Source organism: Plutella xylostella, chromosome 27, assembly GCF_932276165.1.
Source record: "Plutella xylostella chromosome 27, ilPluXylo3.1, whole genome shotgun sequence".
NCBI classification, from domain to species: Eukaryota; Metazoa; Arthropoda; class Insecta; order Lepidoptera; family Plutellidae; genus Plutella; species Plutella xylostella.
In genome coordinates this window covers 7,630,434-7,649,225 of record NC_064007.1, presented here as the reverse complement: position 1 = coordinate 7,649,225, position 18,792 = coordinate 7,630,434, and the positions used below count along the sequence as shown (strand labels likewise).

The following is an 18,792-nucleotide window of genomic DNA, read 5'->3' as shown; positions in this document are numbered from 1 at the left end:
CTTTTTCTGTGGACAAATTTTTGTTTAACCAGAAGGCCTAGCACGGGGCGCAAGACGCGCATGTCAAGACATGAGAAAAGTATTCCGTTACACTCACTCTCGAAGCCGCGCGATGTGAGTGAGCGAAACGCAAAACTTTAGCCGCGTCTTGTCTTGCGCGTCTTGCGCCCCGTGCTAGGGTAGCAGGAGCTTTGCTTCGAAATCGGCTACATTGTGGTTTTGAAGTTAGGTATGTTTGAATGTGTGTGTATGTATGCCAGCCACTGCCAATATGGGATGTTTATATTTAGATAAATTCTCCGAATCATCATTTGATAAGGTTGATTGTTTACTACTTTTTGTGGGTATACTTCAAGTAATGTGTATAATAAGTCTAACCCTGAAATTCATAGACCGTATTGTAAATATACAACAAGATTAAAATTAACTTTGAAACACACGAGCTTCGATTCTGTACATCAATAAAAATGTTGAAATTCGTGTGACACCACGTCTATTTTAAATGTATTTTAAAGTGTCATTGAAATCGGGTATAAGTAAATAACGCAAAAAACGTCTTTTTCTGATTTCAAATGACTAATGCCTAGTTTCACCATAGTCTGCTAGATCATTAAGACCCCTGTTACATTGTAATGTCATCAATTACATGTCATCTCCATATTAAATTCTTAACACATGTGTCAAAAGCCAACGAATAATCCCTTGTTATGATCTAACAGAGTATGGTGAAACTGGGGCTTTAACCCCAGGTATTGGTTCATCAATTATAAGTCATCTCCATATCAAATTCTTGACAGATGTGTCAAAAGTCAACAACTAATCCCTTGTTATGACCTAACAGAGTATGGTGAAACTGGGGCTTAATCTTAGGGTCAATTCACACGTATCACAACCACACCACGTCGCAGCGAAATAATGTGGTCAAGCTGTGGTTAATACGGTGTGCAGTTAATACGGAGAACAGGTGGCCGCGGTGCCGCCGCCACATGGCGGCGTTGCCGTCGCGATGTGGTTGCGATGTGGTCGTATTACACAGGTGGTCGATAACAACGGCAAAATGTGGCACGTGTGAATTGGATTATTCATTTTCAATACAAAATATACTCCCGACCACACGGCGTGGTTGTGGCTGTGGTGTGGTTGTGGTACGTCTGATTTGACCCTTAACCTCTGGTTCCAGGTGCAACTGCTGGTGTCGGACGCGGACGTGGAGTCGTACAAGCAGATCAAGGCGGACCTGGACCTGCTGCGCCAGAGCGTGGAGAAGTCCGAGCTGTGGGTCTTCAACAAGGGACGTGCTGGGATAGCCGATGAGAGCGGTAAATTAAAATAAAATTAATAAATATGTGGGATTGTGGGGACATCTCACACACGGCCATCCGACCCCAAACTAGGCAGAGCATGTGATATGAGAGTCGGATATCTGCTATATCTACACAAATACATAGATAGATGCATATTAAATAGATAAACGACAATCAGACAGAAGTGTTCGTCACACGATAATGTTTGCTCTGAGTGGGATTCGAACCCGCGGCCCCAAGCTTCGAAAGCGTAGAACTAGATGTGACAGTAGGGGAGCGGGGGGCTAGTTGTAACATTTTTTGGTTTCTTGGCTATGAAAACTTACTTGTTTAGTATTCAGGAAATCTAGCAATACTATTCCAATTAACAACTATCCATCTATCAATTTCAAAGAAAATTATAATCAAAACTGTCAAGGCTTTTTGTAAAAACGCTTTTGAAAAAAAAGTGGCGGGCGTTACAACTTGCCCCCTGATTGGGGCTAGTTGTAACAAGCTGGGGGCAAATTGTAACATTAGGAATAGAATACCAGTTTTACATTTTTTAAAGATTTAGGCATAAAAATACTTCAGACACTTAACAGGTTTTAAATGTTCAAGTAATCAAGCAATCCAAAGTAAATGTTAAAGCAAGTAAGCAAGTACTAAGATATTTTAGCTTCTTCTTCCTCTTGAAAAACCAATCTGGGTTTGATATATAGCCGACTGATAAAGAATTGTTACTTTTCTTCTTTTTCACATATCTATATAAAAATGCATGACATAAATTAAAAGTTTTTGCGGCTTTTCGTACACTGATTTTATTTTCTAAGCCTTCAGCAGAGGCCAATTCGTAAACATCTTGACTTTGGGTAGCACGTGTAGATTTTCTTTAGTAGTGTATCATTCTAAAATAAAAATTAAGGAATTTAAACGAAGAAGTATTCAAAATACTAAAAGAATAAATTTAAGTACGGACGCGAAATTTCATAACTAATAAATACATAAGGGGGTAATTTATAACATGTTACAACTAGCCCCGCAAAACTGTTACAACATACCCCATAGGACAGGTTTTTAAAATAATATTTTTAAAAATTAAACCGCTTAATTGTTGTAAAATTAAAATTAATTATAATGAAACTAAACAAATTCTAAATGTATTTTTGTTAAACAAAAACTGCTAAACAATATGAATTTTATGCTAGTCAATTTCGTATAAACGAAAAAAAGTCCGAAACCTGGCTTTTTCGGAGCGCCTGCACAGCACCGCTTCCTGCGCCGTCCGGCGGGATGCTTACCACGCTTAAATGATACATTGCGTATTAAGTAGTACATTGGATTGAAAATTAAATTAATATTCTTCTATTATGTAGGTAAAAAATGCTTGTTACTACTTACCCCTGTTACAACTAGCCCCCCGCTCCCCTACAATAATACTTAATCAGGTAGGTAGGTGCTAGTCGTGTTTGTAATGGGTGCGGGTGCTAGGAGGACCTGGACCTGCTGCGCCAGAGCGTGGAGAAGTCAGAGCTGTGGGTCTTCAACAAGGGACGCGCCGGGATAGCCGATGAGAGCGGTAAGGGTAGAACGAAAGATTATGCAGTTTAATGCAGTTTGTCACATCCACCTGGATCCGTCTCGAAGGACCATAAAAAGCCTTGGTAGCCATATGATTGGATGACTGGTGGTAGAAGCATGAAGCGATCCCGCATGCTTGATGAAATGAAAGTGTGCCATCACTGAACTTTAGCAATTAATCTATCTATCAACAGTCCCTAAGCAGCGTCGCTCGCTTGTCAAATCTGATGTAACTTGTATGGATCTAACAGATGTTTGACAGATAAAGCGATACTGCTTCTGGATTGTTGATTGCTAATGTGTCGGTGACTGGAGCTGCTGCGGCAGAGCGTGGAGAAGTCCGAGCTGTGGGTCTTCAACAAGGGACGCGGCGACATAGCCGATGAGAGCGGTAACGAGATAATTTACCTACTTTAAATTAAACAACAAGAGGGTTACTTTATATTAGGTAGGTACTGACTTAGTTTCGTCCTGTAAAGCCTACAGGATTATTGTAAGTTTTAGAGCGCTGGTTCTGAAAGGAGGCCAGAAGCGGCCTGATAAGCGGAATGAAGGTCGTAGCTCTTTTCATAGATAAATATGGCATAAAAAGAGCTAAAAATTAGAAGTTTTGGTGGACACACAATTATTATATCGTCCTGACGTGACGAATGCTAATGGTAGGCCGGTCAATACGCCTTCGTTGCCCCACTTATGAAGCGACCGCCATTATTACATCGTTTGTTTCTGTTTTCCGTGATCTCAGTACTGCTATATTTGATGATGATGATTATTCCTCTAACTCCACGAGCATATGACCTCCACAGTTCTTTTCCAGAATTTCCTGTCCTGGGATATTTCTCCCAGCTATATACTCATAAAATTACCTCCCTCTTATTTTAAGTTTTTGTCAATAAATATATTCTATTATATTTTCTATTCTATGTAATTCTGTGTAGATGTGCGTACGGGCGCGCCGGGCGCGGGCGGCGCGACGCTAGAACGTAACGCGTCGCTCGACAACGTACTCGACCCCGGACGAGCGAGCAAGAGCGAACACATCAACGAGTATCGGAAGATCAAGGAGGTGAGGTTACATTCTACTGTTGAAGATAATCTTGGTCAACAATCCTCTTTCCAGTAGTGTATACTGGATATACGTGTCTACCAAGAAGCGCAACAGAACTCATTAAAAAATGTGTAAAAAAGAATCAAGCTATACCTTGCTGTAGTAGATAATGTGTATGTCATCATACATACTTGAGGTCAAATAAAGCAATTATCTGTTAGTAATGGATTCTTGGAAATAATCGAATTTTGGAACCTAACCTGATTTGACACTCGTTAAATAACATGTTCTAAGTTTTCAGCACCGCGTCTTTTTCCTGTGACCCCAACTACTATCTCTCATCTCACCACACATGTCCCAACTGATCACTCTCTCGTCCCAACATATATTAAACCGATTGATCAAGATATTATCTCTCATTCGAACGTACTGATCAATATCTCATTTCAACACACATGTCCCAACTGATCACTCTCTCGTCCCAACAGATACTGGAACGCATGATCCGCTACTGCACGCACGGCAACAGCGGCGCGGGCGACCCCCGCAAGCCGCGGCGCCACGAGCAGCGGTTGTTGCGCAATATCGGGGTGCACAATGTTGTGCTGGACTTGTTACAGGTACAATAAAAAAAAATTACTCAGTACAATATGGACCCAACTCAAAATTTTGTGATTTTGATAATGTAAGTTTTTTGAGTTAGGTCATTATTGTGCTAAGGGTGCGTCGCACCTATAGTACAATATGGACTCAACTCAAAATTTTCCGATTTTGATAATGTCAGTTTTTGAGTTAGGTCGTTATTGTACTAAGGTTTGCGACATGTTGTATACATAGCAACAGGCACTGTCCGGAACACATCGCACCTTTAGTACAATATCGACTCAACTCAAAATTCTGCGATTTTGATAATGTCAGTTTTTCGAGTTAGTTTATTATTGTGCTGAGGGTGCGACATGTCGTATAGATAGCTACAGATACCGGGCGACCCCCGCAAGCCGCGGAGACAGGAGCAGCGTCTGTTGCGCAATATCGGGGTTCACAATGTGGTGCTGGACTTACTACAGGTACTGTCTGGAACTGATATCTGTAACAAATGATATCTGTAAACTAATAAAACGCATACATCCGAATGAATCTGAAAATCCGGTGAACCGCCTATTGAATTAGACCGAGATAGAGATAGAGATAGTATTAGTGGTTCGCACATTGGTAGTAAATGGTTAAAGATAGCTCACTATCTAAATGAGTGGTATAGCCTGAAGTATTTTATTCAAAAAGGTGTAATAACAGACGATTACCACATTACCTACACAAAATTAAGCACTATAAAACTTAACTTCATTAAGCTTAATTAAGCATAAGCTGTATACTTAGGATGTTTTTATTTAGTGTTCACATGTCTTGTTTGCAACGTTATACTTTGCAAGTTAAAACTGTCCCTTTTATAGATACATATAGCTTATAATTGCCTCATTTTCCTTTCCCCAGGTCCCGCACGACGAAGACGACATGCTAATGGACGAGCTCCTCTCTCTCGCTCACTCGTTCCTTCAGCACTTCTGTCTGCGCAACCAGCAGAACCAGGCGCTTCTTCACCGACACTTGGACCTGTTCCTCAACATCGGGGTGAGTCGAGACGGATATCCGGTCACTATCCGGTATGATGAGTCACGTTTTATGTTGGTGAGAGAGGTTATGTAAAAAATAAAGTGACCTAAAACACAATACATAGACTACCCTAAATAAGAATAATATCTGAGTAAGTACCATCTATCCGTCCAAAACCCAGTATCCTACCTAATAACTTCCCCTTCTACTCATATTATTAAAGCGAAATTTGGAATGCAGGAAAATGTCACCCTAGATTTAAATATTCAATACAATACAATATAACGTTATTGAAAAACACACAACATAAATTACATTACAAAGAAAGAGTAAGCCCAATAGGCCTTTTTGCTAAAAGCGATCTCTTCCAGGCAACTTTTTGGGTGAATGAAAGACTTATTGAGTAAATTCACTACGTTTAATCCCTATATTCCCACGGGAAAAGCTCTTAAGGCGAAGCTCGCAGGCTAGTTCTCTACAACATATTTTCCTCTCCACAGGTCCGCGACGCTGAGACAGTGTGCGCCATATTCAAAGACAACGCCGTGTTGTGCGCTCACGAGAACAACGACAAGGTGGTGGCTCACTTCGTGCACTGCATCGAGTCCCGGGGGCGCCGGCCCGCCTACCTACAGTGAGTCACCTAAATACCTGCCTACCAAGTACCAAGACCGAGTAACTAAGGCTAAAAAGGCAGATTGTAGCCTTGAAAAATCCTACAAATCTTTATACTTAATACATGTGAAAGTTGGTTAGAACATTTGTTACCCTTTAACGGGAAAACGACTGGACCAATTTTGGTAAAATTTGAAATGTAGCAAGCTGGTACCCTGGATTAACACATAGGCTACTTTTAACCTTAAAATTCCCAAAATAATACTTTTTATGGCGATAAGAAAGTTGCGGGAATAGTTAGTAAGCCATATTCAAAGACAACGCTGTATTATGCGCTCACAAGAACAACGACAAGGTGGTGGCTCACTTCGTGCACTGCATCGAGTCCCGGGGGCGCCGGCCCGCCTACCTACAGTGAGTCACCTGTCTACCTACCATCTTCTAAGTAAAAAGTCACGTGACCAACAAAGTTTCTATGGTTTTTTTTTTCGCGAATTTCCAAATTCTGATTTCAGTTTCAGGCTAAGGTATACCATGCTGCACATGTAGCTTTCGGCTTAGTATACCCGTTTGTTACTCTTTCATAAGAAAACGGCTGGTAATTTTTCTATGTTTAGTGTGTAGTAAGCTGACACCCTGGATTAAAACATTGGCGGTATTACAGTGGCCAGTTGATCCCTGGCTAGGACTTCTTTTTCTCTAGGGCCTTGCTGACTATGAAGCGCATGCATTATTGAAACATTTGTGTGGTAAATTTCAGATTCCTTCACACAGTCGTAAGGGCAGACAACCACTACATCAGGAGAAGTCAGGACCTTGTGATGCAGGAGGTAAGGTCACATTTTCACTATCACCTTCATAGTATAAAGTAAAGTCGCTTCCCGCGTCTGTCTGTTATAGGCTATGCTTATAGATCTTTAAAACTACACAACGGACAGTGATGCGCTTTTTTTAATAGAGAAAGAGATTTAAGAGGAAGCATAAAACAATAAACGAAGAGTGCTGGAGTGCTGGTGCAAAAGAAACTTCTCGACAAATAACACCTCACTTTCCAAACGACCTCTTATTTTGAATTTGTTCGGTTAGAAGATTTGTGACTTTATTCATTGGTGCAATGGTTGTTATTAGCTGGGACTTAAAACGTTTATCTCGGTTTAAAAGTAAACAAAATGCGGACAGTATTTAGCGTCTTTGTTTACGTCACAATCCATCTTGTTCATATTGTTTGTCAAAGGCTAGTTGATAAGAATTCTATCTGTTTTCTATCAGATGGTGAACGCCGGTGAAGACGTGCTGGTGTTCTACAACGACAAGGTGTCGTTCAACAACTTCCGCGAGATGATGCGCCAGTACCGCCGCTCCAAGCAGATGCCTGAAGCTCTCAGGTCAGTGTGTTAGCCACAGACGTGAAACGAGTGGTGTTATGAGTCTCTGTGTCTGTCAGGCAAGATGATGCGCCAGTACCGCCGCTCCTTTATTCTTTGGAAGGAGACCCGTACCCCAGCAGTGGGGACGTGATGGGTGGATGTGCAATCAGGTGGAATAAAAGCTAAAAGCAGTGTCAGGTGCAGCTTTTGCAAAAACTTCAAATATAAATGAGATAACGATTCTTCGTCATTATATTGGCAGCGACGTCATGATTTTGTGGTCCGTAAATAATATACACATAGAAACGTGTATTTTTTTTACAGAAGATTAAAATATGAAAGGATTTCAGTATGGATAAAACAGACCCATTAGTGGCGGTAGCCTCTTTCCACATGAACATTACATCAATGGGACCATTTATTCTTGTAAAGTAAAATGTGCATTTTATTTCAGATACCACATCGAGCTAGTAAAGCTGCTGACATGCTGCACGATGGGCAAGAATGTCTACACTGAGATCAAGTGTCACAGCTTATTGCCGCTAGATGACATCGTCAACACTGTCACCAACCCCGACTGTATACCTGAGGTAAATTAATAATTTAATTTATTAACTCTCATTTAATTGACAAGTTAGATTCCAATAGTGTTAATAATGTCCTCCAAGCCGAATTTCGGCCATGGCGGCCAATCTAAGGGACCCTGCCCCTAGCTCTCGCTAGTCGTATTGGACATCCGTCCCATGGGGCTCTGATATCTATAGAACAGAGAGTTCTGTGCACACACTTGGGTACTGTGTATAATAATTTACAAACTGTGTTATTATCAGTTCATTGAGAGTATCACTTTTATCCTCCCATAAATAACACTAGAAACTGCTTGGTACTCGTAACTTTTTATTCATAATGCTAATTCCAATTTACAGAACCTACCTCCTTATAATTATTTTCATTTCATTTAATATACCTACAATTTAGATATACGGTCAGAAAAACCTGACCCTCCTCTCATAGTGACAATGCTACTGATAGGGGTCTGATTTCTCTGCCTTATACTGTACCAGACGCGACGATTTAGATGTTTTTTAATTGGCGGCTCTATAAATGATACTTCTCCAGGTGAAAGAAGCCTACGTAGGGTTCCTGAACCACTGCTACATCGACACCGAGGTGGAGATGAAGGACATCTACTCGTCCAACTACATGTGGCAGCTGTTCGAGCGGTCCTTCCTGCAAGACATGGCGGGTGTCACGAGGGTCGCGCCGTCAGGTATACTAGATAGATAGATGAAAGGTTTATTTACTTAACAAAATATACATACCATTGTAATATAACGCACAGACAGGAAGACGCTAAGATACAGACAAGCAACATGTGTATTAATTGCAAAGGGTTTTTGACTCAGCATAATGCTATGATAGTTATAAAATAAAGTCCAATAGTATCCGGTTTTTTGGCAGATATAACTTGTAATGGATCCGTCAACAAAGTTTCTACGGAAAATGTTTTTTTTTCTTTCCCTTTCATCACCTTTTTTGCAACACCCTGTATGTTTCCCCCAGGATCCTCCTCCTCATCATCATCAGCGCTGGACGCGGAGCAGCAGGCGTGGCTCAACTACGTGACGGACGTGCTGGTGCACACTATATGCACGTTCTTCAACTCCCCCTTCAGCGACCAGAGCACCACTGTGCAGGTTTGTAGCTGGTGTGGTCACAGCACCCGTCTCTTCCTACCTCCAGAGTCGTCTCCATCATCACACCAGGGTCCTCTCCATCATCACACCAGGTCCTCTCCATCATCACACCAGGGTCCTCTCCATCATCACACCAGGGTGCTGTCCATCATCAGCGCTGGACGCGGAGCAGCAGGCGTGGCTCAACTACGTGACGGACGTGCTGGTGCACACTATATGCACGTTCTTCAACTCTCCCTTCAGCGACCAGAGCACCACTGTGCAGGTTTGTAGCTGGTGTGTCACAGCACCCCTCTCTTCTTACTCCAGGGTCCTCTTCAGCATCAGGGGTAGCTGGTGTGGTCACAGCACCCCTCTGTTCATATATACCTCCAGGTTCCTCTCCATCATCAGGGGTAGCTGGTGTGGGCACATCCCGCCTGTCTTCCTATCTCCAGGGTCCTCTCCATCATCACACCAGGGTCCTCTCCATCATCACACCAGGGTCCTCTCCATCATCACACCAGGGTCCTGTCCATCATCACACCAGGGTCCTGTCCATCATCACACCAGGGTCCTGTCCATCATCAGCGCTGGACGCGGAGCAGCAGGCGTGGCTCAATTACGTGACGGACGTGCTGGTGCACACTATATGCACGTTCTTCAACTCTCCCTTCAGCGACCAGAGCACCACTGTGCAGGTTTGTAGCTGGCGTGTCACAGCACCCCTGTCTTCCTACCTCCAGGTTCCTCTCCAGCATCAGGGGTAGCTGGTGTGGTCACAGCAGCCCTCTCTTCCTACCTCCAGGGTCCTCTCCATCATCACACCAGGGTCCTCTCCATCATCACACCAGGGTCCTCTCCATCATCACACCAGGGTCCTCTCCATCATCACACCAGGGTCCTCTTAATCATCACACCAGGGTCCTCTCCATCATCACACCAGGGTCCTCTCCATCATCACACCAGGGTCCTCTCCATCATCACACCAGGCTCCTCTCCATCATCACACCAGGCTCCTCTCCATCATCACACCAGGGTCCTGTCCATCATCACACCAGGGTCCTGTCCATCATCACACCAGGGTCCTGTCCATCATCAGTGCTGGACGCGGAGCAGCAGGCGTGGCTCAACTACGTGACGGACGTGCTGGTGCATACTATATGCACGTTCTTCAACTCTCCCTTCAGCGACCAGAGCACCACTGTGCAGGTTTGTAGCTGGCGTGTCACAGCACCCCTGTCTTCCTATCTCCAGGGTCCTCTCCATCATCACACCAGGGTCCTCTCCATCATCACACCAGGCTCCTCTCCATCATCACACCAGGGTCCTGTCCATCATCACACCAGGGTCCTGTCCATCATCACACCAGGGTCCTGTCCATCATCAGTGCTGGACGCGGAGCAGCAGGCGTGGCTCAACTACGTGACGGACGTGCTGGTGCATACTATATGCACGTTCTTCAACTCTCCCTTCAGCGACCAGAGCACCACTGTGCAGGTTTGTAGCTGGTGTGACAAATAAACAATGTGAAGATGGCGACCGATACCTTAGTGGGAGTAGGAAGAAGTATTGAAAGATCTACAAAAAGAGATGTGATAGCATAATTTTTATTGTTTGAAAAATGTTAATTCTGCGCCTTCTGGTAGGTAACAGTATAACGTAGTGTTCTTTTCTCTATGGGTAACAGCAGCATAGGAACGGGTAATTTGGCGTATTTATAAGGTGGTCTTTATCCAACACAGGGCAATTAAAGTATGATCATGTACGCTTGTCTACTAAAGTCACGTTACAAAACTGACTGGAGGTTTTTGTCATAAGTCCTACCTACATTAACATGTGATTTAAAGGATATAACTGATAATACTATTCTCTTTACTGCCTCCTTTCTACTATGGATATCAATCGGCAAGTAAGTTAAGTTAATCATTCTTTGGCATATCCGTTTATGGTTCCATTAATCTGTGAGCTCCCGAAGCGCGATATAGCGCGAGACACAAAAAACCCGGTTCAACTTTATTTTATGGCAATCTGTCGGTGTTGCCAACAATTTGTGTATTTTTTAAATATCTTTCTCTACGCTGCTAAGCCAGAAAAACTCGGTTAAAAGATAATGAAATATCATTTTGACATCTGACTTTTTACATCATCATTAATATATTTCCCGTGTTCCAGACCCGTCAGTCGATCTTCGTGAGCCTACTGCAGACAACGTTTCAGATCTACCAGTGCCCGTGGCTGTCGCCCGCGCAGAAACTCAACGTCGAGAAGTGCATACGCACGCTCAGCGAAGTCGGTGAGTATAGTGTACGGTCATGTGCAGAGAAACCTGACCCCCCTCTCGTAGTAACAATGCTTCTGAGAGGGGTCAGATTTCTCTGCCTTATACTGTACAAAGGAAACATGTTTTAATAGGATTAAGAATAGCTAGGTCGGATGCAAGAAAGAAGCTTCCACGACTGACGTATCAACTGTTCCTTATAAACGTCCGGACACGCCTCCGTCACTCTATTTACTTGCGCCTTATAACTATCTCCCGGCCAAGCGTCCTGGTTCGGTTTTCTTGACGAAGCTAACGCTCGCTGTACGGTACGATTCGGCTTCAGCGTTTTAGCATATTTTAACATGCAGCGCTTGCTTACTCTATCTACAGTGTATTATCTAAGTAGGTATTGTCATTTTGTACTGAGTGACTGGGTAATCCTTCGTCTGTGAGACGTCGGTCGGTGTTCGTGAGCCTGCTGCAGACCACGTTCCAGATCTACCAGTGCCCGTGGCTGTCGCCCGCGCAGAAACTCAACGTCGAGAAGTGCATACGCACGCTCAGCGAAGTCGGTGAGGAAATACTTTCATAATGATCAAAGCCTACTGCTAAAGACTAAACTGAATGCGTATATGTATGTAAACATTTTATAGAAAACCGAATCAAAATCGGCTCACCAAAACGCGAGATAATCGCGAACAAATTTACATACATACATACAAACATGTTCAACTGGGAACCTCCTTTTTAGTAGCCGGATAAAAATGTACGAAAATTGATATCTATGACCGATTAAGTCCAATGAAATCCTTATATTTCTACAGCCTCTCCCTGTATCTCTATGTAACTTATATTGTTATTTTTTCGCTCTTTGATGAGTCTCTGATATAATTATTATTATTATCTCCCTTCAACTCGAATAGAAAGCAAATGTCTTTCTCTATTGTTTATAAGCTATGGCAATATTGTATGAAATACCTACCTCAATATGAAATGCCTCGAATAATAATATTTTTTTTCAATTTTGTACATTGTTCCAGCCAGCAATAAAAAGCCAGCCCATCTCCAGTATCACTTGGAGCTGCAATTCTAGAATATGAATTCATTAATACCCAAAACATCATTAATTACAGCAAAGACCCGCGGCATAGCGATCCCCCTGGAGCTAGAAGCGAAAATACAGGGTGTGTTCGAGAAGGCGGCAACACTTTCGCGGCAGACCAGCAAGTGGCTGTTAGCTTCCAAGACTTCGAAACTGGAAAAAATGGCTTCACAGGTGATTTACTCACATTTTTTGGACTCAGTGTTCTAATTTATAATGTTAGAATTTTTAGTTACACAGCTCTAAAATTAGAATGTGTGCCTACAGAATCGATATCAGTGTAGTCTCATAACAATAAATAATTTTGACATGGAGCAGGCAATCAGCCTAGGACTCCTCAAGAAATTCTGTTTACACAGTCTAAACTAAACTAATTACCTTGCTTAAATCATCGACATAACTAGCTTTTTCTGATATTATCGCGATGGCAACTCTCTCAACAGTAAAATAATCTATTTCTATGTGTTTTCCCTTACAGTCGAACCTCCACAACGACCGTTCAGTGATGGAGGGCCTCCAGGAAATAGTGGCGTTGCTAGAGGAACAACTGCGCCCGCTACTGCAGGCCGAGTTGTCCCTCCTAGTGGACATCTTGTACAAGCCGCATCTACTGTTCCACGCGCAGGGAGAGAACCATACCACTAATGTGTTTATATCTAGGTGAGTTGTCCCTCCTGGTGGACATCTTGTACAAGCCGTTCTACAGAGAGAACCATACCACTAATGTGTTTATATCTAGGTGAGTTGTACTGCGAAACACGACCAAAAATGTCGACTGAATATTGTTAATTGCAACGGACCAGACCGAGTCTATTCGCCATTTAATCATAGATTCTTTATCCGCAAATAATTCAAAACAAACTCGGTAAAAATTTAAAATTTGTTGGTCAGATGACTTTTTAATCCTTTCACGGCGATGACAAATCCTAGGCCTGATGGTCTAGCACTTTTGTCACGTCTTAATTGCGCCTCGTGCTAGCCTTTCCGATAAGTTAGTATTCCTCACCGACATCCTAAGCAGAATACCTTGTTTCCAGACTGATCCAGCACACGGAGAAGCTTCTAGAAGAGAAGGAGGAGAAGCTGTGCGTGAAGGTTCTGCGCACGCTCCGGGAGATGATGGCCGTCGACCCCGAATATGGGGAGAAGGTAAGTGTTTTCCCTGGGTTAAGCTGTGAACAAGTACTATATGCATACATAGTAGGGACATTATTGTACTTACGTACTATCGAAAAAAAAACGTTGAAATTCCTTTCTCCCTGCGCCTCCTGTCCAGAGCGAGCTATTATGGCTGATGTCTGCAAAGGAAAATGATCCCTAGGGTGGTCCCAACTTATTTTTTCTATAGTACATGTAGGTCGCGAGCCCTGCTATCTACTTACTAATGCACTCAGGATACACACCTAGAATCTGCATTTTTGTGTACCCTGTACAGGTTTCCTCACGTTGTTTTCTTTCACCATAAAAGCACATGGTAGAAATATATTAAAATTTCTAAAGAATTCAATGATATATCCCAGGATTAGAACCCACAGCAATCCGAGTGCAGCTGGGTGTGCACTGTGCATCATTCGAAGCAATATTGCATCGAATGTTCAGTTTCAAATTTTCAAGTTCACTTGATTCCACATGATGGCTATTTTTAAAATATGTAAGGAAATAAGAGGCCTATGTCCAGCAGTGGATGATTATTGGCTGATGATGAAGGAAATAATAAATAAACTCCATAATTCCACATCAACAGGGCAACCAGCTACGCAACAAGCTGCTCTCACAATACTTCGTGAGTCGCAAGTCCGAGCCCAAGATACAGCCGCCGTCCGCGCCCTCCGCCGTCACTCATGGGCCTGGAGGTATGACTGGAACAGGGATATAGCGTCACCTTGGAGCTTGGAGGTCAACTAGTCTAACGCACAAATTTTGTGCGAAAATGAGTTAGGTATACAAAACGATTCAGAATTAAAGTCTACGGTGGACAATCATTGTTAGCCTTATTTTTTTTGGGTTTGACTAATTGACCTCCAAGGCGACGATAGGCTTTATAGCATTTACAATAAAGCTGAGCGTCCACTACGAGCTAAACTAAGTTAGTTCGCATACTTTTGACAGTTATTCATTCATAGCTAGTGCATAGTTTGCGGTGAACGCACATGTATGAAAAACTGTGTTTCTCAACTATGCGAACTAATTTAGTTCAGCTCGCAGTGGACCCTCGGCTTAAGGGTTTATATACTGTACATGTACATAGACGCCGTTCATTTTTGCCTAAATCAATGAAATCACGTATAGTATTTATAAGGAACAGCGGCCTTACAATATGTCTCAGTTACTTTTTTATAAAAACTATTGTTCACTGTAGAATTTTAAATAAAATTAAAGGTTCATAGAGGTGGCAATAGAGAATAGTGTAGTTGCTGCCTTATATAAAGTGCTGTGTAATTTTAATTCAGGCGTTTCATACTACACTGGCGAGCAATGTAAAAGTTCTAGTAACAATAACTTACCTGTTGTGTGGAACTTTTTCATTGCTCGTGAAATGACTTTTATAAATGATTATTATTTTAAATATGTGACATAAATTAATCTTAGAGCGATGCGAATCATACACAGCTGTTTACAAAATAGTAAAGCACTACTTAGATTTAGTCCTAGTAACACAACTAAATATAGATTTAGACAACCTTAGCACCTAAATATATGCAGCAGAAGGTTTATATCTTTAGCATATTATAAATAAATTTATATTTAATTCATTATGTTACTAAATTAGTGTATAATAATGATAAAATTGTTTAGATTTTAGATTAGATTTAGAATTACATTTTTTTTCTTGCGCATGCGACTCAGACAGTCATCACGCACCGAAAAGAGGTTTGTTATACATATTAAATAACATCCCATAAACACATACCATGTTCATAAACAACACGTTATATGTATATACCATACACACTTAGGCACTAGATGCTTATTAGTTCAAAACGTTTGTTTAGAATAACTAGAAATAATCTTAGATATGCACTATAGTCTAGTTTTATTTGTAGCCCCATTTGGCCAAAAATACGGTACACTTAGACGTGACATGACCATGACAAGTCTAATTTAGCTAACAATAACATTCATCAAATTCTTCCTACTACGTCACACTCTCCAACAAACACAACATCTATCAAATTCTTTGTCACCTACTACAATAAACCTTAACCCTTCCAGCGCGCGTGCTCCTGCGCACAGGGCAGACGTTGTCTCAAGTCCAGACGCGGCTGGACAAGGAGGGGGCCTCGGACCTGGTGGTGGACCTGGTCATCAAGAGCACCAACCGACCCGCCATCTTCCTCGAGGCTATACAGCTGGGTGAGTGGTGGTAACCCTTCAAGCGTTGTGGTGTTAACCCTTCAACCGCGCGAGTACCATAGAATGCGCCATTTTTCTGGAGGCTATACAACTGGGTAAGTTATAACTAAACTGGTGTTGTTATCCCTTCTGGAGTTGTGTCTTTAACCCTCCTAGCGCGCGTGATAGACGCTGTCGCAGGGCTATACAGCTGGGTGAGCCCTTATTGAGGATTAGCTTTCCCCGAGGAAGGTATTCCTGTGGGAATTCCGGGATAAAAGTATCCTAAGTGTTAATACTGGGACTTAGCTTGCTACACGCTAAATTAAAAAAAAAAACGGTCTAGAGCGGTTTTTCAATGAGAGAGTAGCCAACACCCGTAGGATGATTCGTACAAAAGTCGTAGTAATTAAATTTTAATATCTTTTGCAGGCATTGCGTTGCTGGAAGGTGGAAACCCAACGATCCAACACAGCATCTTCAAGAAGCTGCAAAACGGCGAAATATCTCAAGCATTTTTCAAGGTACTTATTTCAGTTTTTTTTTATCTTTACCTTGACCTAAAAAATTATTATAATCACACCATGGCCACAGTAACACGTGTGTAAAACATGTCCGTATAAATCCGCAGCTGTCCACAACAAGATGCGTAAATGGCCATTATAACACGAGTGTAAAATCTGCAAGCTGCAGGTGTTCTACGACAAGATTCATGAGCCATGTGTAACACGAGTGTAAAACATGCTTATATCAATCCACACCTAGTCTACGTCAACACGTGTAACACAAGTGTAAAACATGCTCCTATAAATCCCCAGGTATTCTACGACAAGATGCGCGAGGCCCAACAGGAGATCAAGTCTTCAGCCACCAACAGCACGGCCGCCGCCGCGCCCGACAAGCAGCGAGCTAGTTTAGCTGAGAAGACCAAGCATATTAGTGTTGATGGTGAGATGAGGATGTTCTACAGTTACACTAGATATCATGCATTTTGACGAATGCTCTTTTTATTTCTTTTCTATACTTACCAATTCTATAGAAATATGTGTCAAAACCACACGACGACATCGCGCGCTATTTCGCTCGGTCGCTCTTTATCATTCTTTCATAAATGCAACATGTGCAGATATCACAGTTACAGTTACACCATTTCCAATGTAAATAATACAGGGTGTAAAAGACGCACCCGTTGTAAATTAACTAGAGTTTTTTTTTATTTAATTCTTTTAGTTAACCAAATTGACAGCAAGGGAACGCGGACACGCGATTTTACATACAGTGATTCCGCTACGGTACAACCACCGTCAAATTCGAAATTAACAATCTATAAGCAGCGTCGCTCGCCTGTCAAACATCTGTCAGATACGTAAAGTTACGTCAGATTTAACAAGCGAGCGACGGTGCTTAAGGATTTGTAATTCAGGAGTTGGTAATTAACCCCACATATCGAATTGTGAACGGGCTAATAACAATAATACATGTATAATAATATTTGCAGGCAAGCTGTCCCCGGGCCCGCTAGTGGTCGGTGAAGAGATGGACGAGGAGGTGGCCGGCGCGTGCGGCTCCGCCCTGCACGCCTACTCCGACATACACACCATGACGCACGGTCAGTAGACTAGCATGGGGCGCAAGACAAGCACGATAAGACGAGGCAAAAGACGAGTCGCTCGTGATCTCGGGTCCGCGCGCTAATCTTATCACTTTATTTTGTAAAATATATCATGATATTTGATTTACACATTCTTGCCTTATAAATAAAGATATTTTTCCTTGAAAACGAACAAGTGACAAATAAAATGTATTTATTTGACGGCTTCTTTATGAATAATAGCTAACGGTTAATGATAATTTTAGAATATATTGTTTTACTGTTACATAAAAAAATATATTATGACTGCCGCCCCGTGAATTCTTCGACGAAATTCTTACAAGTGCAAGTTAAAGTGGCACCATATTTTGGAAACTTATCCAAACATCACTTATATATCTGGAGTAGGCTTTGCCACCGTGGTGAAAGGATTAATCAGTCAGATTAGCTGTTGCGGTCTGTTCAGGGAAGGTTGACATTTGAGGACGCTCCGTTCATGCAATCCAATACCTTGGTCTTAAGCCACCATACCATATATTTTATCTACCCCATACACTCACATCACACTCATGTTTGCACGTCATAATTATTCACAATATAAAAAACACAGTACAATTTTCGAATTATTTTATTTGCAGGTATTTTGTTTATAGCAGGTATGCTTATTATTTTAAGTATTTTATACACTTTTATATTTTTATTTTACTAAAACACACAAAACACAATACAATGTTTAGTAGTGGGTAGAATGAAATTTCTAGCAACTTTGGAACTGTAAGATAGATGTTACTAAAGCCGTTTTCTCTATAGGAACATCAGTTTTGGAGGAGATTATGGCCGAAAAGAAGTGTGCTCCAGGCAACTCGGACGTGTTGCCAGCGAAGGTTGCCGTCATGAAGCCGATATTGAGATTCCTTCAGCTTCTTTGTGAGAACCATAATCCGGACTTACAAGTAAGTTGTAGCATTTATTATTGTGTATTTATGAAAAAAACTTTGCAATAATTATGCTATGTGTTTATGAAAATAAAACTTGGAATAACGCAATGTTTTTGAACATAAAATAGCTGATCAGCGTTGGAACATCGTTAACATTCATCATTCTTGATTAAACTAAAGGATAGTTTTCCTAACCCGCAAAAATGACCTTGTTTTTATTTATTTAATACTTTATTGCACAAATATGCACGTATTGAATGCGTATTCCTGCGCTTCAAATTATCCGCTCTGGCTTTCATTCATGTCGTTTATATCATGAAAATGATTCATTTTCCTGAAAGCCTCCCAACACAACATCATAAGTATTATTGCTTCTAAAAATTC

General features: G+C 41.8%; 1 protein-coding gene across 1 annotated transcript in view; it reads left to right on the top strand.

Moving 5' to 3' along the window:
* The window catches only part of LOC105395447 (inositol 1,4,5-trisphosphate receptor), a 90,531-nt gene that overhangs the window by 56,126 nt on the left and 15,613 nt on the right, over positions 1-18,792 (top strand). The window contains exons 28-47 of the mRNA XM_048631075.1: positions 1,181-1,319; positions 3,803-3,930; positions 4,401-4,532; positions 5,404-5,541; positions 6,024-6,157; positions 6,899-6,968; positions 7,408-7,523; positions 7,960-8,095; positions 8,625-8,770; positions 9,732-9,882; positions 11,357-11,477; positions 12,578-12,720; positions 13,025-13,206; positions 13,584-13,695; positions 14,291-14,399; positions 15,760-15,900; positions 16,312-16,403; positions 16,698-16,827; positions 17,378-17,488; positions 18,281-18,423. Coding sequence (XP_048487032.1) covers positions 1,181-1,319; positions 3,803-3,930; positions 4,401-4,532; positions 5,404-5,541; positions 6,024-6,157; positions 6,899-6,968; positions 7,408-7,523; positions 7,960-8,095; positions 8,625-8,770; positions 9,732-9,882; positions 11,357-11,477; positions 12,578-12,720; positions 13,025-13,206; positions 13,584-13,695; positions 14,291-14,399; positions 15,760-15,900; positions 16,312-16,403; positions 16,698-16,827; positions 17,378-17,488; positions 18,281-18,423 — 2,574 coding nt within the window. The remainder of the gene's footprint in view (positions 1-1,180; positions 1,320-3,802; positions 3,931-4,400; positions 4,533-5,403; positions 5,542-6,023; positions 6,158-6,898; positions 6,969-7,407; positions 7,524-7,959; positions 8,096-8,624; positions 8,771-9,731; positions 9,883-11,356; positions 11,478-12,577; positions 12,721-13,024; positions 13,207-13,583; positions 13,696-14,290; positions 14,400-15,759; positions 15,901-16,311; positions 16,404-16,697; positions 16,828-17,377; positions 17,489-18,280; positions 18,424-18,792) is intronic.